Below are 23,343 nucleotides of genomic sequence, written 5' to 3'. Positions count from 1 at the left end.
TTTAAGTGTATATGTGATATCTGTAGATCTCATGAGACATGATACATCAAGTGTGCTGATATCACAGACATAAATGATGACATGGCTTACATGATCAGCCTACTATACTGATTATGTGTATATGTGATATCTGTAGATCTCATGAGACATAATACATCAAGTGTGCTGATATCACATGGACATAAATGATGACATGGCTTACATGATCAGCCTACTATACTGATTATGTTTCTCCTTCAAATACGTTCCCCGATCACATTAATGTTAGGGATATAAGCCTGCTACCTCTCGAATCCAGCCCTACTGAAAGACGAAAATTCGTCTTTTCGGTCTATCTCGTATAGACCAAAGGGCAATAACTCTTGCCCCTTACCTCCCCTTGCCACCGCCAGGTGTCACTAGTTTTTAAGCTTCGCTTGTACTGATAACACGTACATTATACCTCCAAATAATCCAAGCCATCATAGTGTTAAATTGGACCATCCGAAGTTAAATTTGGATTTATTGTGTTGGACAATCATTCTTCTACAGGTTGTATACATTATTTTAACAATTTTTCTCAAAATTGAGTGACTTTATCACCCTTACGGATTTCGTTTACTGAAGACCATGTTACACACGCTATCGCGGAACTCGTGTTGTTAATTAAGAGTTAACGCGACACTGACTAATTTCGCTTACTCCATTAGTAACGGTTGTGGTATTAGTGAATTAATAACATGCTGAATTGCTAATTTGTGCTTTGTTTTCTTTTCTTGTGTCGTTTCAGTAGAAATGTCAACCAAATGCATGAAATGCAAAATGTTCAAAGCAAAAGAAGACAACCATGACTCTTGTATTGTATGTACCAAGTGTACATCATCTATACCATGCAGCGTGTGTAATACTTGGACAGAGCAAATGTGGGCTGATGTAGTCCCGAAGGCAGCAAAAGGGAGGGATAGACGGAATAAGTTGAAGTTGAAGAAAGACAGCATTGATGTCCTCAGTATACATCCGAAGACAGCCTCCATTGCGAACCTTGTTGGGGACGTTGGGGTCCCCCGTCCACCTAAAGTTCTTCGTTTGCAACCGTCAGCCACAGTAACATCAGCGGCAATGGAGGGAAATAATGTTGACAGGGTACAACAGTCCAACTTTGAACAGATGCGTCGTTTGGTCCAGGAAACGACGACGCAGCTATTGACATCAGGCCAGATATTACCCTTATTTCCCTCGCTCGCTAACACAGCTTTGTCTGACTCTTTGGGGGAATGTTCCCCCAATTTTAGGCTGCCCAATGGGCGTAAGTCCCCCCACATGTCCGAGCATGGCCTTCGGGCCTGTAAGTCAGGATGCATGGGGTTTTTACCGGATCCATCAGATCCATTTCTTTATACAATCTCTACGTCACCAGCCATCCAACTGTCCCAGCATGGGGACCCTATTGGTAAAACGATCCAACCAAACATGACTTACGGGGATTTTAGTGATAAATCCGTCCGTCAAGCTGTACCGCCAGCAACATACCAATACTATGGCGGAGATTTTAGTGAGAAATCTGTCCGTCCAGCCAGGCCATTGGAGCAGCTGGTACCGGTGATAGCAGGACTGTCGCCAACATTCAGACCGAATACAAGCCAGACAAACCAGCTGGCAGGGCTGACCGGCCATAAGTTCACAGCTTATCCACAAGGGAGAGTTAGTGACAGTGTTAAGGATGACGGAATCGCGTCATCTATGCCACCTGGTATGCTCTATCCAGAAATGCAAGCTATTACAGAACACGACTCGGCACACAGTGAGGGTGACGAAACTCCTGCAGATCCAACCATGGAAAGGACTGAGTTTGGCTTCAAGGCGGCAGTGGAAGAAATTTATAGGGTGTTGGCAATTTCAGAATGCCCTCCACCTCCTACCGCCACTCAAGACACCAAAGTTAAGGTGTCTGTAGATCTTGACGGGGAGGAAGAGACGCCGTCCTTCCAGCTCCTTCCCCAGTCGACAGAAATTAAGGAGATCAACGATCGTCTATCAGGACGAATAGGTGATCCGGGGAATACTAAGGCGTTCTTTCAGAAAGCCAAATACCAGCGACGTTCTCGGGTCGCTGGTACAAAACTCATTCAGATGCCTTCAGTACGGATCTTCCGGCCCTGGACAAAAATATGGCAGCAGTTCACATGTCCACTCCACTGTTTTACAATGTGGACAAAAATGTGTTCCATGCCACATCAAAGCTAGTCCGGAACATAGTCGCTACGTCTTCAGTGTTAGACTTGGCTTCATTAGCCATTGTCCGACTCGCAGAAAAATCCGACAATGACCATGCTTGGGAAGCGACAACCCGGATTGCTAGAGTTATTAACAGGGCAGCTCACCATTCCATGGCTAATGCGTTGACTGCTTCTGCCAACTTAGACCTGATACGACGTGACACATGTCTGCGGTCCACGTCGCTCAAGCCCCATCATACTCTGGCTTTACGGATGACTCCATTTGGGTCGTCTTTACTCTTTGGAGGAAAAATTGAAGAAGTTCGGAAGTAGGCAGCTCAGGAACTGCCCCTCCAACTCGCCGCCCAGCCCTCGCAGGCGTTTAGAAAAAATCAGCCCCTGCCACAGCGGAGGGATGATTGGCGGACCAGGGACAAGGGATCCTTACAATCAAATGTGCAGTATAGATCCCAACCCAATGCCAGGAGACAACAGTCTAATCAAGCTAGGAGGCAACCATACAGAGGCGGTAAGAAACAAAGTTTCTCCGTCTTCAAGCCTCCTAACTCTAAAAATTGACATACCCTCTCCACCACCCGCAGACAGCCTACCTGTGGACGGCCGCCTCCTGCAATTTCAGGACCGCTGGACCACCTTTTTTCCTTAGAACAATTGGGTGATCCAGGTCATTTCGGAGGGACTTCGGATTTCATTTATCCAACCCCCTCCCCTGTCCTCCTCTCCCCTCTTCACGGACATACCGTCCAATCGGGAGAAGGATACCTTTCTACAACAGGAGATACGGTCACTCATAGAAAAACGGGTGGTGGAGATTGTGAAAAACCCGCAATCGCCGGGGTTTTATTCCAGGCTGTTTCTTATCCAGAAGGCAAACGGCAAGTTGAGGCCGATCATCGACCTGAGTCGCCTCAACCAATACATTTTACCACTGAAATTCAAGATGGAAACGGCAAGATCAATCCGTCTTTCCATCGAGTGGGACGAGTATGCCGTCAGTCTAGATATGACCAACGCATGTTTTCACGTCCCTATCCACCCCGCGTCACAGAAATTTCTCTGATTCGCTTACCGTGACGCGGTTTATCAGTTCCAGGTCCTACCCTTTGGCCTCAACATCAGCCCTTGGGCTTTTACCAAGGTTATGGATTGCGTTGTCACCCTGTTCCGCTCGACTTCATCTACAGGGATGGCAGTGTACTTGGACGACATACTCCAGAAACATATGGTAAGTTCTATTCTGCTCAAAGGCAGAAACGATCTTTTAGCACTTTTAGATCATCTAGGCTTTCTCGTGAACTGGAAAAAGTCTGATCTCCGTCCATCTCAGCATTTTGTCCATCTGGGTATGGAGTTTCTCACTGATCTAAATCTGGTACGGCTTCCTCGCGCCCTCGTAATCCGGATCGTCGAACTCGTCGAGTCCGTTTCCAACAGGACGTGGATTTCAGCGAGAGAATTCTTGCAACTCCTCGGATTATTCAATGCGGCGGCAGACTTGATCCCGCTTGGCCGTCTTTTTATGCGTCCCTTACAAATGACGTTACTGGCACAATGGTGCCCCTTTTCAAGTCCCCTCAATCAAACAATAATGATCACACCCGAGATACAATCATTCCTGAGTCAGTGGCACAACCCAGGTTGACTGTCCACGGGGATTCCTCTGGAGATGCCCCAAGCGGAGATAACGGTATGTACCGACGCCAGTACCTACGGTTGGGGTGCCCACCTGTTGCCGGACTTCGCTACAGTCAGCGGCATGTGGGAGCCAAAGGAGAGGTCTCTCCACATCAACCTTTTAGAAATGAGGGCTGTCATCAATGCCTTTCATTTCTGGAAGGATCAACTCTCAGGAAAAACTGTCCTTATTATGTCAGACAACTCTGTGGTGGTGACTTACCTCCTCAAACAAGGGGGCACCAAATCACCAGACCTGTGCATTCTGATCTGGCAGTTTCTACGTTGGTGCGACAACCTCCACATCAACGTACAAATCAGACACATTCCCGGCAGACTCAATGTCTTGGCCGACACTCTATCCAGGAAAGGTCAAGTCATTCACATGGAATGGTCACTCCATCAATCAGTCTTTCTTCGGATTTGCACACTTTGGGGGTGTCCGATGATCGATCTTTTTGCGACAAGGTGGAATCACAAGTTGCCCACCTTCGTCTCTCCAGTTCCAGACCCAGAGGCTTGGGCTGTGGACGCTCTGTCAGTCAGCTGGGAGGGGTTGGGGGCATTCGCCTACCCTCCCACGGTTTTGGTACCAAAAATAATCAAGATGCTTAGGGGTCAGAACTCTCGGATGATTCTGATTGCCCCTCTCAGATGGAACAAGTCCTGGGTTACCAATCTACTCGATCTAGTGATAGATCTACCCAGGAAGATTCCAACCAGCCCAAATCTTCTAAAACAACTGCGGTCACGGGTGTTCCACCCCTGCCCAGATCGTCGTCTTCTTCACGCTTGGCTCTTGTCCAGGCAGCCTTGCGAGACAAACAATTTAAACCTTCGACTGTGGAGAGAATCTCAAGAGCAAGAAGGCCCTCCACTCTGAAGGCTTACGAGGGAGAGTGGCGTGTTTTCAGGGACTGGTGCCATATCAATAACATCGTCTCTTTGAGTGTCTCAATCCCTCAACTGGCCGACTTTTTTCTCTGGCTTTTCGAGGAGAAACAGTTGGCCCCAATTACTATCAAAGGCTACCGCTCCATGATATCAGACACATTCCACCATCATGATAGATGTGACATTGGGCATAACAAAGATCTATCAGATCTTTTAGCCAATTTTGATTTCAATCGACCAAAATCCCTCACCCTGTTTCCGAAATGGAATCTGTCCTGGGTTTTAACATGGCTCAATTCAGACAAATTTGAACCTTTAGGCCACACTTCGTTAAAGCTACTATCATACAAAAGCTTCAGCATGCAGGGTGAGCAAGTTACATGCCCTTTCCAGTGGCCTGAACTTTCTTCAGTTCAGATCAGATGGTTTGGTGGTCCTCCTGACACAACCAGGCTTTGTAGCCAAAAATAGGTTACCTTCCATTGGCAATCAAAGAATTGTCATTCGCTCGCTCTCTTCCATAGATAAGTCAAGAGCAGCAGCCATGCAAGATCCTGTTCATGCACTCAAGCACTATTTAAAACGCACAGAGGCATGTCGGGACACACGTAAGCGCCTCTTACTTCCGGTCAAAGCTGGTAAACGGGATATCACCCCTCAAGCCCTTGCTTCATGGCTGAAGTGGGTTATACGCTCAGCGTACTCTGAGGTCTCACAAGATCAGAGTCGCCTCGTGAAGATTACGGCTTATGAGATTAGGGCAATCTCTGCGAGCCTGGCATTGGAACGCAATGTTTCGATCTGAGATATAATAGAAGCTGTTGGCTGGCATGCAGAGTCAACCTTCTCCAGTTTTTATCTCAGAGATTTGGATTCACAGAGGCAAACCTTGAATCTGGTAGGTCCGGTGTCGGCAGCCCAGATGACCACCAGACCCATCTAAAACAATCAGCACAGCCTATCAGCTTCACTGGATTCGCCAGTGAAATTTTGTAGGTAAGAAGATTTCAATAACTATCTTCTTAACTGTATATAGGGGTCACATATCACGTGACCCTAGGCTGTGTTGCTGATGAAATTAGGAGAATGGGTTATCGTTCAAATGGGGAATCCAGCCATCATTCCCTAGAAGGTACCCGGGGTGGAGGTAGGATGCTCAGCATTCCCTCCTCCTATTACTTATTCTTCTAACATTAATGTGATCAGGGAATGTATTTGAAGGAGAAAGCAAATTTTTAGTAAATTGTGTTTCTCCAAGAATACTTACCCGATCACATTACTTAAAAACCCTCCCAACCACCCCGCTATGCGAGCATCCTCGTATAATATATATCGCTCAGCTTAAAAAACTAGTGACACCTGGCGGTGGCATGGGGAGGTAAGGGGCAAGAGTTATTGCCCTTTGGTCTATATGAGATAGACCGAAAAGACGAATTTTCGTCTTTTAGTAGGGCTGGATTTGAGAAGTAGCAGGCTTATATCCCTAACGTTAATGTGATCGGGTAAGTATTCTCGGAGAAACACAATTTACTAAAAATTTGCTATCTTCTTTTATATCTTTATTAAATAGATAAGTGTAGGAAGAGTTAATTGCTTCCCTTAAATACTGCTATTGCTATTAGTAACTTTCACTAATATTGTATGCAATCTCAGCACTGCACTGAAATGAGGAAGACCAGGCCATGTATTCTTAAATCTTTGTCAACAAAAAACTCAAGCCTGGTCCATTTGACATTCTGTAACTTTATGTAGAACAAAGTTGGAATCATGAATATGTGAGGGTCTTCTTATATTTGACTTCCTTGTTGGCATGTAAAATTTCTGTGAAGCACAGATCATATCCATTTTTAGCACTCTTAGCTTGAACTCCAGTTTTGTGCACAAAAAATGCCAAGAATATGGGACCAGTTGTGTTTACACCTTTCACAATCCCACTGCTTTCAACTGGGGCATCTTAATTTAGTCCTGTCTTGCCCATATGTTCATCCATATATTCATCTGTCCCAGGAGGCTTGTTTGTGCAAATCCTAATTAATGTAGATGATTGGTAGGCATGTCTGTAACCATATTTTTAAGCATTTACTTGATGTGATTAGATCTTCATGTCACTATAGCAACCTTTATAATGAATTAATTTAGCTTTTCAGAATTGTTGGGGTTGAAAACATTGTTACCACAATTACACCATAAAAGACTGGACATAGACAAATGAAATTTGGCAGGTTTTTTTGGTATATATTTAGATGATTTTGCCCTCTTAAAGTTAAAAATATACTTAAGATGTTTTAAGTTGGATTTAAATTTCATCCAGTCAGATTATTCTGTTCTAGACTTAACTTTTAGTCCAGTCTTAAGTTCTGGTGCTGAAATTGAGCCATTAGGTTTTTGTGCCATAAAAACAATTTTTCCATTTTTTAATGAACTTTTGAACTTTTTGGGTGAAAGCCTCATTACTACAATGAAACCCTGCTATAAAAAACATGAGCTTGGCTATAGTGGGCTTCTGGAATTGTACAGTAATTTCAACAACTTCTTGAAGTACACTAATGCTTTCCTTAAAGGTGTACTAATACCTTAAAATAATTTTTTCTGTAACTTTGTAGGATGTGTTTTTTCTTTTAAAAAAATAAGTTATGGCCGTGCAAGCTCTGTTCAGGATAATATTTTGCATGGATCATGTGTCCATGTGTTTGATTGGCAACTATTAGGTTTTAGTGCTTAGGCTATTACTTCTAATTTACACCCTTTCTCTTAAATTCATCATGAAACTCACACGAATTGCCATGATTATAAATATTGTTGTATTTTTTCCCCAGCAAATTATTTGCCAAGAAGATTGAAAGACTATTTGAGATGGACTTCAATAATCCAGATTCACCAGAAAACTGTTCAGCTCTATTCAGGTAAATCTCATCCAGTATTACGTTTTCTCATTGCACACACATATACCCTTTTTTGTTATTTTTTTCCCACCTGCTGAGGGTGCGATATATTTATCATTTTTGCACTGTCAGCCTTAAGATTAATTGATTTTGAAAGTAACTTATCTTATACACTATTCTCTGTGTTCAACTGAAACTCTGGTCTTTTCATTGGATAAAATCACATAACATGAACAACAAAACATTTGGTTATTAGTTCATAAAAACAGAAAGTAATTACTTATCTATTCATATGCCATTCTTGTGTTCTTTGTAAATAATGTTTAACATGTAGTTCTGCTATTTATTTCTCATGTACCTTAAATTTATCCCCAGGTGTAATAGGGTTTCATTTATTGCATGCATGGCAGCATTATCAGAGTAATAGGATCTCCTGTGTTGCCAGCATGGCAGCATTAGCAGTGTACTAGGGTTTCCTGTATTGCCTACATGCCAGCAATGGTAGTGTACTAGGGTTTCCTGTATTGCATGTATGGCAGCATTAGCAGTGTACTAGGGATCCTATATCACCTGTATGGCAGCGATGGAAGTGTACTTTGATTTCCTGTATTGCATGCATGGCAGCATTAGCAGTTACTAAGATGTCCAGTGTTGGCAGCATTAGCGGTGTTCTAGTTTCATGTATTGCATGTACAGAAGCATTAGCATTGTACTAGGCTTTCCTGTATTGCATGCATGGCAGCATTAACAGTGTACTAGGATTTATGTATTGCCTGCATGGCACAATTAGCAGTGTAATAGGGTTTCATTTATTGCCTGCATGGCAGCAATAGCAGTTTACTAGGGTTTCATGTATTGTATATATGGCAGCATTAGCAGTGTACTAGGATTTCCAGTGTTGCCAGCATTACAGCATTATCAGTGGACTAGAAGTTCCAGTGTTGCCAGCATGGCAGCATTAGCAGTGTGCTAGGGTTTCCTGCATTGCCTTTATGGCAGCATTAGCAGTATCAACATTAAAATTCTGTGTTATAGGTTTAGAAGGTCATTCATGTTGTACACATGTTGTAGTATTCAACTAAAACATTGGTATGATATTACTATATACCTGAAGTTTGTACCCTTCTATACTAGGATTTTCTTTTAAACTGCACAGTCATGATGATATCCTCAGACGAAAAACCTGTTTGTGTAAAACACTCATTTGGTCTATCAGCATTATCTTTGCTTGACTTCACAGACATGTTTCAAATATTGAATGACTCCTGACCCTAATGAGAAGGGATGTAACTCTTTTCAAAGATAAACTTGTTCTTCACACAAGATATTCAAACAGGAAATTTGCCAGGGGCAAATTAGAATGGCTATATTGAAGTGAACTGGTGACCAGTGGTATGTAACAATGTTTCTGGACCTATGATGGTAAAACTGGCAGACAAACCAACATAAAGAGAGAGGGAGAGAGTAGAAACAATTGTATGGTCTTTGTCAAGCATAATAATGATTTAGATCAACTCATCATATCTAAAATGCTTTAAATGTTTGAATTACCTCTTGTTCATAATTTGACATCATTCACTGCTCCAGTGACCTAAATGGTTAGAGCATCTGCCTTGAATGTGGGAGCTGAGTCATACCAAAAACCTATAAAAATAGTACTAGCAGCCACCTCACTTGGCACTCAGCATTAAGAGGTTAGTGTTAGGACTGGTTGGCCTGCTGTCAGGATAATGTGATTGGGTGAGATATCATGTTACATGTCTGTGGTATGATACCCCAGTGCTGGACATTACTATAAATTGCCACAATGCAGCCATCATAGCGATATGACTAAAATTGTTAAAGCTATAATAAAAATTATATTAAAAAAACACACACTAGTTTCTCTTCAACAATTCCCCATGTACTCAAATGGCTGCACTTTCACTGTCTGGGTTGCTATCCATGCAGTGTTTATAGTTCTTTATTTTCTTCATTTAAACCACTTTCACTTTTAAATCCTAAGCTTATCTTTACTTTTTTATATAAATAATATGAATGAAAATAAAAGCTATAAAACCCCAAAGTTTTACAATATCCAAAAGGGTTGTGAATACTTTAACTTAGATGCAGAATACATTTTGTATCAGTCACACTGGGGAGGGATGTGAACAGTTCACTACCTTCATCAAAACACAGTTTCCCGTAGTGATCCTAAACTCCATGCTGGCCATCTTGAAATTCTTATTATTACTATTACAAACATCATGCTGATGATAATGATAGGTACAAACATCATGCTGATGATAATGACAGATACAAACATCATACTGATGATAATGACAGATACAGACATCATGCTGATGATAATGGCAGGTACAAACATCATGCTGATGATAATGACAGGTACAAACATCATGCTGATGAGAATGATAGGTACAAACATCATGCTGATGATAATGACAGGTACAAACATGCTGATGAGAATGATAGGTACAAACATGCTGATGATAGTGACAGATACAGACTTCTTGCTGATAATACTGACATACTAACTTCATGCTGATGATAGTGACATACTAACTTCATGCTGATGATGACAGGTACAAACACCATGATGATGATGACAGGTACGAACATCATGCTGATGATGACAGGTACAAAAATCATGCTGATGATGACAGGTACAAACATCTTGCTGATGATAATGACAGATACAAACATCATGCTGATGATGACAGGTACAACCATCATGCCGATGATAAGGACAGATACAAACATCATGCTGATGATAATGACAGATACAAACATGCAGATGAGAATGATAGGTACAAACATGCTGATGATAGTGACAGATACAAACTTCTTGCTGATGATACTGACATACTAACTTCATGCTGATGATAGTGACATACTAACTTCATGCTGATGATGACAGGTACAAACACCATGATGATGATGACAGGTACGAACATCATGCTGATGATGACAGGTACAAACATCATGCTGATGATGACAGGTACAAACATCTTGCTGATGATAATGACAGGTACAAACATCATGCTGATGATAATGACAGATACAAACATCATGCTGATGATAATGACAGATACAAACATCATGCTGATGATAATGACAGGTACAAACATCATGCTGATGATGACAGGTACAAACATCTTGCTGATGATAATGACAGGTACAAACATCATGCTGATGATAATGACAGATACAAACATCATGCTGATGGTGACAGGTGGAACCATCATGCTGATGATAAGGACAGATACAAACATCATTCTGATGATAATGACAGATACAGTTATCATGCTGATGATAATGACAGGTACAAACATTATGCTGATGACAATGATATATACAAACATGCTAATGATAATGACATACAAACATTATGCTGATGATAATGACATATACAAGCATGCTAATGATAATGACAGATACAAACATTATGCTGATGATAATGACATACAAACATCATGATGAAAATGACAGATACAAATATCATGTTGATGATAATGACAGATACAAACATTATGCTGATGACACTGATATATACAAACATGCTGATGATAATGACAGATACAAAACATAATGCTGATGATAATGATAGATACAAACATTATGCTGATGATAATGACAGAAGCAGATCATGCTGATGATAATGACAGATACAAACATTATGCTGATGATAATGACAGATACAAACATAATGCTGATGATAATGATAGGTACAAATGTGCTGATAAGAATGACAGATACTAGCATTATGCTAATGATAATGACAGATGCAAACATGCTCTCTGTTAACATTCTTTTGACCTTATTGCAGATGTTCAGTGTGCAAGAAATTGCTTACCAAGACATTGGAGAGGAAGGTCAGATGCTCAACTAGTAGGTCAGTAGTATACTTTTCTCATTCAAGTAGATTTAAAGACATTTTGCACTGCAAACTTTGCTCAGCTGAGGGTTAGTTCTCCCATATATTGATCTCTTTGCTCAGAATTAGAAAGTGCAGCTCTCTCATTGTGCTATGGTAGTTAGAGTCCATAACTGCCAACCATGTTATGCACATGCACTGATGTTATTGTTATAGTGTTTAATGCCATTTTTCAGCAGATGATAGGCTATACATGGCGGCCTGTATTAATGGTCGAGGAAGAACCTGAGAGAACCTCGGAAAGAACCACCGACCCACGAGAAGCTACTGGCAAGCTTTCTCATATATCCACATTGGCCAAGCCCGAGATTCGAACCCACACAGACAGAGGTGAGATGGCAGTGATCCGTGTTGGACAGCACTTTAGACCACTTGGCCACTCAGGGCCCCCACATGCACTGAACTGTGTTATATTCAGAACTGTGATATGTACCAAGCCACACTATATTGAGAACTGTGTTATATTCAGAACTGTGATATGTACCAAGCCACACTATATTCAGAACTGTGTTATAGTCAGAACTGTGATGTGTACCAAGCCACACTATACTGAGAACTGTGTTATATTCAGAACTGTGATATGTACCAAGCCACACTATACTGAGAATAGTGTTATAGTCAGAACTGTGATATGTACCAAGCCACACTATATTGAGAACTGTGTTATATTCAGAACTGTGATATGTACCAAGCCACACTATATTGAGAACTGTTATATTCAGAACTGTGATGTGTACCAAACCACACTATATTGAGAACTGTTATATTCAGAACTGTGATGTGTACCAAACCACACTATATTCAGAACTGTGTTATATTCAGAACTGTGATATGTACCAAGCCACACTATATTCAGAACTGTGTTATATTCAGAACTGTGATATGTACCAAGCCACACTATATTCAGAACTGTGTTATATTCAGAACTGTGATATGTACCAAGCCACACTATATTGAGAACTGTGTTATATTCAGAACTGTGATATGTACCAAGCCACACTATATTCAGAACTGTGTTATATTCAGAACTGTGATATGTACCAAGCCACACTATATTGAGAACTGTTATATTCAGAACTGTGATATGTACCAAGCCACACTATATTGAGAACTGTTATATTCAGAACTGTGATATGTACCAAGCCACACTATATTGAGAACTGTGTTATATTCAGAACTGTGATATGTACCAAGCCACACTATATTGAGAACTGTGTTATATTCAGAACTGTGATATGTACCAAGCCACACTATATTGAGAACTGTGTTATATTCAGAACTGTGATATGTACCAAGCCACACTATATTCAGAACTGTGTTATATTCAGAACTGTGATATGTACCAAGCCACACTATATTCAGAACTGTGTTATATTCAGAACTGTGATATGTACCAAGCCACACTATATTGAGAACTGTTATATTCAGAACTGTGATATGTACCAAGCCACACTATATTGAGAACTGTGTTATATTCAGAACTGTGATATGTACCAAGCCACACTATATTGAGAACTGTGTTATATTCAGAACTTTGATATGTACCAAGCCACACTATATTGAGAACTGTGTTATATTCAGAACTTTGATATGTACCAAGCGACACTATACTGAGAACTGTGTTATATTCAGAACTGTGATATGTACCAAGCCACACTGTATTGAGAACTGTGTTATATTCAGAACTTTGATATGTACCAAGCCACACTATATTGAGAACTGTGTTATATTCAGAACTTTGATATGTACCAAGCCACACTATATTGAGAACTGCATAATATGCAGAACAAAGATTCAGTGAGCACTATCAATTTTTTTTAATAATGATGTTTTGAAAAGGATATGAAGATGTAAGAATAAGTTTCACCTTGTTTTCTTTCAGCCATATTGTTATCCATTGTTATGACTTTAGTCATGTTTTTTTAGTAGCCAACATTACATCTGGAATTGTGTTATAATTGTATTCATAGAAATTTTTTAACTTTAAATTAATTCCATTGAGAATGCTTCCTCCAGTGTGAAGATTTATGATGCCTTAGATAACTTTTGCAAAGTATATATTGTATTCCTCATTATAATGCTGTCTATGGGATCAATGGAGTATACAGTTTTATAGTGAGACTGCCTTGTGATGGAGTGTATGATACAGTAGTTCCTTATTATAATGCTATCTGTGGGATCCATGGAGTATACGGTTTTATAGTGAGACTGTCTTAAGAGGGAGTACATGATACAGTATTTCCTCATTATAATGCAATCTGTGGGAGCCATGGAGCTTACTGCTTTATAGTGAGACTGCTTTATAATAAAGTACATGATACAGTATTCCATCATTGTAACACTATCCATGGGAGTCACAGTTTACTGTCTTATAGTGAAGTACATGATACATATAATGTTAATATCACTGTATGAAATGGGATCCATGACCAGACTTGCCATGTAACAGGAAGCATGTGATAATGAAGAGCCTTATTGTGAGAGAGTGCTGTATATAAATTGTGAATGATTTTCTACATTAAGAATTTTTTTCTTATTCCATTCCCCATCTCATTGTCGTTTGTAGAATGACAATTGATAAAAGAGGGAATCTGATCTACTGTCACGTGCGGGACCCTTCATTTGATGTCAATGAATACTTGCTGGAGCTAAAGTCACAGCTTAAGAATTGGCGGGATGTATACTGGAGACTATGGGGAACTGTCAATTACCTAATATGCATTCGGTGTGGTGAGACATTCATGTGCAATGAGTATGGTCACTGCAAGTTTCATCCAGAACCTCCACGATATGAGAACAGCTCAAACTATGCCCCTTACATTGGGACATATCCATGCTGCCATCAAAAGACACTGAGATTTGATCCTACACAGCAAAACAAGGTGATATTTTATGTTCTTGAAGCTTAATTGCACTTTCTTGCATCATAATTCATATAGAACCTAAAGAAAGTCATTTTTTCTTGTAGTCATGCAGGTCTGTGAAAACCAAGGATTGTTAATGTTGATATTGTATTGTTCTTTTGCAGTATGTTGAACTCAGTTTTACAATATGGCATGGGAGTAAAATCACATCATTATGGCATGGAAGTAAAATCACAAACATGGAAGTAAAATCACATCAATGCCAGGCAGGCTGAAACCTATGACTGCCAGATTCCGATACATGTTGTCTAAACAAGCCACAGTCTTTTTAGCGGCCCTAGTTTTTTCTACTTTTCCTACTTTTTTGTCACTTTCCCTTTTTTTCCCTATTGTTTCCAAAATGGCCCTACAGTCCCTACTTTTTTATGTTGAAAATTGTATACACACCACATGAAGGGTTGTAACAAAGCAAATTCAGCTATGGTCTCTGTGATGTGAGGCCGGGTGTTCAAGGTTTATGTGACATTTTAGATAATTTCATGTATTGGTGCCATATGGCTTCAGATACATGCATCAGAAACTATATATAGTAATTACATAAAACTGATAGGAGTAATACCATTACATTATTATAATTATGAATATTTATGAATATGTCAACTGCCAATAGAACAATGAATTGTTTTAGTTTCTAAAGCGTCACTAAGACATGGCAGTCAAAGACAGTGTAGTTAGTTTGAAACAGCTCTTCTAAATGGGCATAAGAACACATGCAAAGATGTCTTCACACCATAGTGGTCATCTGTTCAAATCATAGTGGTCATCTGTTCAAATCAGAATGGTTACAAATGTTGCAAGTCAGTAACCTCAGCTTTGCATTTACAATTTTAAGGGGCAGTTCAAAACTTAATATCAATCTTTAGGATTTTGTCAGTTTTTGGTGAAGCTTTGGAACTAAAAACAAATTAATTGCTTGTTCTAGTGCCAATTGATTAAATATTTTTACCTATTTGTAATTTCAACACTGTAATCTTGGTACTCCTAAGAGTTGCAATAAATTTATTGTTTCTGCTGTGCCCATTTCATGTTATGTGGCTATAATATATGGTGCCATGACCAAAGTGGGCACATAGAAAATAACAACATAGACACATGACTAAAGAGAGAGAAAGTATGAAAGGTCATGCTAATATTCAAGCTTCCAAAAGTAAGGTAAGTAAAAGTTATATTATTTCAGTAATTTACATAAATTATTAGTATTTTTTCAGTGTTTTATCTATCCATGCGTCATGCATCAAATATGCAGACTTTTCTGATTTGATGCACAAAAATAGTCACCAATATGTAAATTGACGCACCCCAATGTTATATTTTACTTATTAACAAAAAACAAAGGTTTGGTCTAAAAATCCGGTAGGTAAATTGGTGCACCCCACTACATTTTTTGGGTGGTTAAAACAAAATTAAGGTTTGGTCTAACTACTTTAATGACTAGATTATAACTCTTCCAAATAGAAAACATGAACACATCAGTTTCTTACGCTAATGTTATCATAACACATAGGGTTTAAACTGAGTGTGGAGCCTGGAGCTGACCTTATGTGACATGTAACTGTCACATCATTGGTAGCAACAGGATGTTAGAACCATAAAATCACCATACCCAAGAAAGAAGAGGAAAATAAACACATGATTTGAAAGTGATTCTCACAAGAAACTATTATTTTATGTGCACCATTGTCACGCAATGAAGCAACAATTTCCATTTGCTCAATTTTATGCCTTGCATTATTCCAATATATCACGCAATGAAGCAACATTTTCCATTTGCTCAATTTTATGCCTTGCATTATTCCAGTATACTGTCAGCCTTTGATTTAAAATGGCTTCCAAGGCAAAAAAAATAAAATAGATCTGAAACAAATGAAATTATCTTTTGGACCATGTTTATGAGCGACCAATGATAATAGAATTGTTATCAAAATGGTGGAGCCTTCTTCATCCAACGATAAGGTAATGATTGCTCATAAGATAAAATGTAGTTTGTGCAGCAATGGTTGGAAACACAGCTGGCTACGTTTTCAAAAAGAAGTTAAGTCAAGCGAAGAATGTGACAGTTAAGACGCCTTTATATTTTGCCATACATTTACAAAGGCTAAAAAAAACACCAAGGCCAAACGTGCAATCAGAACAGTACACTGGCAAGGCATGCTGGGTTGCCAGAACACAAACTGCTGATTTAAGATCCACAACACTAGGCAGATTTGAATGCAGATTACAAAAACATTCTTCCAAACAAGACATAGCAGTGAAAGTGCAACTTAAATGTGTACATTGGCTGAGTGTAGAAGACATCCCTTGTTTTAAAATACTAATCTCTTCTTGCTTTAATACATGACTTAACAGCTGAAGAAATTGATGCCATTGTCATTTTGAAGAATTCTGCCAATCAGTATGACTCAGCTACTACCTGTTCAGAGTTACTGGAACGCCTATCAAATGTTGTTGAGATTAGTCTTATAAATGACTGCAAAATTCATTATTTGTGACAGCAATGCAGATGAATTGAAAGCACTGACATAGCCAACAATAAACGCTTTGTCATATATGCTCAGATTTTGTCTGATGACATAAAACTTTCAACAAGATTTTTAACAAATATATAATGTTCAGATGCTTCTGGCAAGGGAATTGCCTTATTGGTTTTAGTCACATTATATAACTAATATTTTCGTTGTGTATTTTAACAATGTAATTATATTTTAAAAACTACTGAAAACTGATCATCGGCTTGAAAAAGATTCATAGGTTTGGATTTTGACTCACTGTTTTTTGCCTTGATGAGTCAAATAACTTACATGAAGCCATTTGTAGATAAAACTGTTTTTTATTCATATACTATGTACCTTTTGTTCCTACTTTTCCCCCCACTTTTTAAATAAAAAGTATCCCCACTTTATTTGTACTTATTCACAATGAGTTGGAAACACTGAAGCCATTTAACCCATTTGCTTTTCAGCATTCCAACCTTAAATGGCATACAAATTAAATTTTATCAGTTTGGTCTCAGGTGGTGCAGAGATCTTGTGCATTTAACATGTTAATAATCCTTATTATATTTGACTCCATTTTGTTTTCTCTAAGGCAGGTTTTATTGCTCAAATAATTATTCATCCTTTTTTGTTACTTTATTCTTTACATTTGATGTCTTTACCATTTTTTATTTTTTTTAATTACTTTTGCAGAGTCTTATTTTTACTGCATAAGAAAAGGAGGTTTTTATTAAAGCCTTTTTAAATCTTTCATATCTAGTTATTATAACTTTTTACTTCTTGCTAGGCCATGAATTGCTGGATTTTCCGAGACAAATAATCTTGATATTTCATTGGAGTGAAATATGATAAATATTTTAAAACTATCTATCAATTGACGTTGTCGACATTATGTCCAAGAAATGGTAGTAGTGATAATTTGTTTGCTTAGCACATGGATGTCCCCAGTTCAAATCCAACTCAGGTCAAATACATTGTTTTCTTCCTTTTTTTAAGAGCTATTTTACCTTAAGCTTGGAAGGAGAATTATATGACTACTTAGATTTTCTCTGCCAATAAACACAAAACACAGCAAACCATAAATGGCAAACTACTGACATTATCACAGAGGATACAGAATGAAATATGCTGCTGTAGTATGTTATACATATTGCTAGACAATGTTTGAGCATAAATTAAAAAGAAAATTCACTTTCTCCATGTAGAAACCATATATATTTCATCTGTTGGATAAAAAAAACTTTTACTACTTTTTCACCCACTGAATGAAATATATGTTGTCCAGTCTGAGCAAGTAAATATCTTAACTCTGTTGCCATGTTTATAAATAACTACATTTAAACGTATGACCTTTAGAGAAGTTGGTACATGTGGTTTTATTGCATAGATATGTATGTGGAAGGGATGTATCCCTGAAATGAAGAACTCACTGACATATTCATATTCATCTGATGTATAATGAATTTATGATAGGCTATGAAATCAACACTGATCCTATGCATTTCTGAGGAACTGAAGTGACTAATGCTACAGTCAATATAGTCATTTGATAAATCAAGAAAAAAAAGTATGTACATATTAAATTTGTATATGGTTTTACAGCATGTCGGTGCATTCCTGCCTATATTGGGTTATATATAGGTATAGTTCTAACAATGTAAAGGAAACAAAATGCTGAAAACTTTAATAACAAAGACCCTTCCACATAAGCGTAAATTTATAGTCCTTGAATATAAAAGGCAAAGATCTTGAAAAGGTTAAAAAAATAAACATTAAAAATGTCAATACTCTATCTTAAAAGGAGAAAAACTTAGGATAACATTTATCAGAAAGCATTACAAAAATATGTGCATTGAAATGCAAGGCTCGGCTGGGCTAGTGAATTTGCCATGTGGTTTATAATAGTTTGATAACATGCTTGTGAAATTATATTGAAGTAGATCTGGATATCTTCAGTTCTGTTTAGTTTATATTCTTTGCATTGTGTGCATACTTACAAAGATTACACATACATTGAAAAAGGTAATTATCAAATGTCGTAAAAGATCAGATCGATAAATATATATGTATAGTTTATGCAGTTTATGATTAAATTGATATGCTTCAATTCTGATATAGGGTTGCCGAGTGCGAGATCATGTTGTGAATATGATAAGCCTGAATCCAGAGAATGACAATGAATCTGAGGATTCACCTCCAAACAAAGTATATGAAGATCTTTTAGCTCACAGGGATGCAGTCTGTGTCTCATACCAAAGACTAACAGATGCCAGGTACATTATCAGTGTCATAGGTGGCCCAATATTGTCTTAAATAGAAGGGGCCATTTGTTGCCAGGCAACCATGCTTTGAAGCAAGTCTTTTACTGTTTGATTGTTGTTGAAGCTGGTGGTTTGTTTTACAAGCTTGACTGGTCCTCCAGCTTTATCACATAACTTTCAAATCCAAAAGTTTATTTTGTTATTTCCTGTTTTCTTAGCTTTGTGGTGGAATACATTCAGAATATAAACCACGTGTTACAGAATTTTTCTTCTTTGATTTAAATATATTATTTTCAAATTTTGACAGCTTAAATGATTTAAATGCCATGCTTAAAGTTTTATATTAGAAATTCTTCAATGTAACAAAACCCACTTTTGGTTTATCAATAGACATGACTAAATTATGTCTTTGTAGTGATTAAATTTTTTTAATGAATACTTTATATCAACACTAAATTATTTTTATTGTAAGAAGGTATCATTATGCAAACTTTATTGCATTCCTTTTCTATAATAAATTAGGTATTAAAAAACTAAATTTCATATTTCAGAAAAGGAATAAATTGATTTAAAGCATTCTATACCAGAAAAATGAAAAAGAAATCCTTTTACTTTATTCCGTATCTTTGAAATCAAGTTTTTTTGTAGGAGTATGAAACAGTTTTAGTACCATAAAAAGACCCACAAGCTTTGCTTTTGTTTACAGTTCATTTTCTTTTTCTTTTTGATATTTCAGAGTTGTTAAATTTTGCAATGTTTGCTGTGCAGTGTTCTTTTGTTTACCTTTTTTTGTTGGTACATTTCTGTTTTATTTTTTTTCAAATTGGAAACCAACGTATTGGACTATTTTTCATTGTTGAAGACACTTTATTTAAATTTGAATTTATTCTTTGGAAAAGACACCAGTTTTGCTTAAAGACATTGTGCAAGCACATATCATTATCTTTGTCCTTTGATATGCCCATGTTCAAAAGTAAGACAAACCCTAACTTTGAGAAATTTGTCCTTGGATAAATGCCCATGTTCAAAAGTAAGACAAACCCTAACTTTGAGAAATTTGTCCTTTGATATGCCCATGTTCAAAAGTAAGACAAACCCTAACTTTGAGAAATTTGTCCTTTGATATGCCCATGTTCAAAAGTAAGACAAACCCTAACTTTGAGAAATTTGTCCTTGGATAAATGCCCATGTTCAAAAGTAAGACAAACCCTAACTTTGAGAAATTTGTCCTTTGATATGCCCATGCTCAAAAGTAAGACAAACCCTAACTTTGAGAAATTTTTCCCTGGATCAGTGCCCATGCTCAAAAGTAAGACAAACCCTAACTTTGAGAAGTTTTCCCTGGATCAGTGCCCATGCTCAAAAGTAAGACAAACCCTAACTTTGAGAAATGTTTCCCTGGATCAGTGCCCATGCTCAAAAGTAAGACAAACCCTAACTTTGAGAAATTTTTCCCTGGATCAGTGCCCATGCTCAAAAGTAAGACAAACCCTAACTTTGAGAAATTTTTCCCTGGATCAGTGCCCATGCTCAAAAGTAAGACAAACCCTAACTTTGAGAAATTTTTCCCTGGATCAGTGCCCATGCTCAAAAGTAAGACAAACCCTACCTTTGAGAAATTTTTCCCTGGATCAGTGCCCATGCTCAAAAGTAAGACAAACCCTAACTTTGAGAAATTTTTCCCTGGATCAGTGCCCATGCTCAAAAGTAAGACAAACCCTAACTTTGAGAAATTTTTCCCTGGATCAGTGCCCATGCTCAAAAGTAAGACAAACCCTAACTTTGAGAAATTTTTCCCTGGATCAATGCCCATGCTCAAAAGTAAGGCAAACCCTAACTTTGAGAAATTTGTCCTTTGATATGCCCATGCTCAAAAGTAAGACAAACCCTAACTTTGAGAAATTTTTCCCTGGATCAGTGCCCATGCTCAAAAGTAAGACAAACCCTAACTTTGAGAAATGTTTCCCTGGATCAGTGCCCATGCTCAAAAGTAAGACAAACCCTAACTTTGAGAAATTTGTCCTTTGATATGCCCATGCTCAAAAGTAAGACAAACCCTAACTTTGAGAAATTTTTCCCTGGATCATTGCCCATACTCAAAAGTAAGACAAACCCTAACTTTGAGAAATTTGTCCTTGGATAAATGCCCATGTTCAAAAGTAAGACAAACCCTAACTTTGAGAAATTTTTCCCTGGATCAATGCCCATGTTCAAAAGTAAGACAAACCCAAACTTTGAGAAATTTGTCCTTGGATCAATGCCCATGTTCAAAAGTAAGACAAACCCTAACTTTGAGAAGTTTTTCCCTGGATCAATGTCCATGTTCAAAAGTAAGACAAACCCTAACTTTGAGAAATTTGTCCTTTGATATGCCCATGCTCAAAAGTAAGACAAACCCTAACTTTGAGAAATTTGTCATAGACAGGAGGACCCCAAAATAAACATGCACCCACTTCTGACACGGAGTTGAACAGAACTTTGCAAACATTAATGTTGTTTTTTGTAATTCATTTAAAAAGTGTTTATAATTTATGTTCCTATTTTTATTGGCCCGGTGGCTTGAAAGTGGAATTCACTTGATAAATCAGTGCAATAATACATAAATTGTTGATATTGTTTCCTGAAGTCGTGTTTGGTCCTTCCCCTTAAATCAGTTAGCAATTAAAATTTACTTCAAAACCTATTAGCTGTCCATAATTCTTTGATTAAATAAAATATTAACTTATCACACTGAGAAATATTCACTGTTCCCGCTGTTTCAGATTAGAACAGTAGTTTGTCAGAGTGATCTTGTATGGCCTTACACATGTTGGTTGCCTGCAAAGCTGAAGTTCATTGCCAGTTCAAAACAGCATTCAAAAACCTGTTTATCTTTTCTAGCAATTACATCATCAAAGTTTTATGTGAAGGATAATCAGAAATTTACTTTTATCATATCTAGGATGACAGATTGGAAAGAAAATTATTAGAAAGTGTAATGACTTTTATATACACTTACTTTTGCAGCTAATATGTAATGACTTTTGGAATACCCTTGCATTCATGGCTAAAATGTAATGACTTTGGAATACCCTTGCATTCTTGGCTAAAATGTAATGACTTTTGGAAAACCTTTGATTTCATGGCTAATATGTAATGACTTTTGGAATACCCTTGCATTCATGGCTAATATGTCATCCTATTCTAGTTTGGTTAAAAACTGAACTTAAAATATGAACTGATCCCAGTTTGTTCGGTCTGGTACCAAAAACGTGCTTCTAACAAATCACAAAAATAATTACATTCCAATGCATGTAAATTGAAAATAATATAAAACACATGTAAACTGACAGTATCATTCAATTCTAGATTATTATTTAAAATAAATATTTTAAAGTGGATTCGATTACATTTCCAGGTGCAGATTTTTAGTACCAACTGCAAATGACTAGAATGGACTTTTCAATAAATAAAATGTGATATGCTCTAGAAATGTTTTATGAAGAAGATATTTCACCTAATTAATAATGAAGTGCAGTATATCCAATATTTGAGGATTGGACTTTTATTTTATAAAGACATGCACTGTATCTGACACCAAATCACTCATCCACTTTTTTAAAAAGATATTAGGCAGGCACCCTGGTTTTCTCACTATAGAAATATTGTAACCTGAGGATGGCTTCTTCTTTAATATCAAATCATTGTGGTTTTTTTTGTTCTTTGAAACTTTATTTTTACTTCAATTAAATATAAGCTTTATAAAATGTTAAATAAAACTGATTTTAAGACTGAACACAAAATGGTTGATTTGTCTCACCTGTCAATTGCACAGGTAAAAAGTGATCTATAAAACAAATTAGTGAAGCATTAGACAAACAGCAGTTTACCTTGGCATAAGTCCAAAATTAAAGCAGAAAGACATTTTTCTTGAACCATAGATTAAACAAAAAAGTCAATATGCCATCAATAATTCTATACATTAAAACAATTTATGTGCATAAAGCCGCATGAATTTTTCACACATTATCTGAACAAACTAAAATTAAACTTTTAAATCTTGTTATTATAGGTATGATTGACATTC

At 37.6% G+C, this 23,343-nt stretch overlaps 1 protein-coding gene across 6 annotated transcripts in view; it reads left to right on the top strand.

Moving 5' to 3' along the window:
• LOC149777604 (SANT and BTB domain regulator of class switch recombination-like) overlaps window positions 1–23,343 on the top strand; it is a 115,734-nt gene that overhangs the window by 32,264 nt on the left and 60,127 nt on the right. For all 6 annotated transcript variants that reach the window (XM_089942253.1, XM_089942252.1, XM_089942250.1 and 3 more), the window contains 4 exons: window positions 7,601–7,687; window positions 11,493–11,558; window positions 14,167–14,482; window positions 19,135–19,289. In XM_089942253.1, coding sequence (XP_089798379.1) covers window positions 7,601–7,687; window positions 11,493–11,558; window positions 14,167–14,482; window positions 19,135–19,289 — 624 coding nt within the window. The remainder of the gene's footprint in view (window positions 1–7,600; window positions 7,688–11,492; window positions 11,559–14,166; window positions 14,483–19,134; window positions 19,290–23,343) is intronic.

Source organism: Sinohyriopsis cumingii, chromosome 18 (genome assembly GCF_028554795.1).
Source record: "Sinohyriopsis cumingii isolate HCF-2022 chromosome 18, ASM2855479v2, whole genome shotgun sequence".
Lineage (NCBI taxonomy): Eukaryota > Metazoa > Mollusca > Bivalvia > Unionida > Unionidae > Sinohyriopsis > Sinohyriopsis cumingii.
This window is presented reverse-complemented; position numbering and strand designations above follow the sequence as displayed.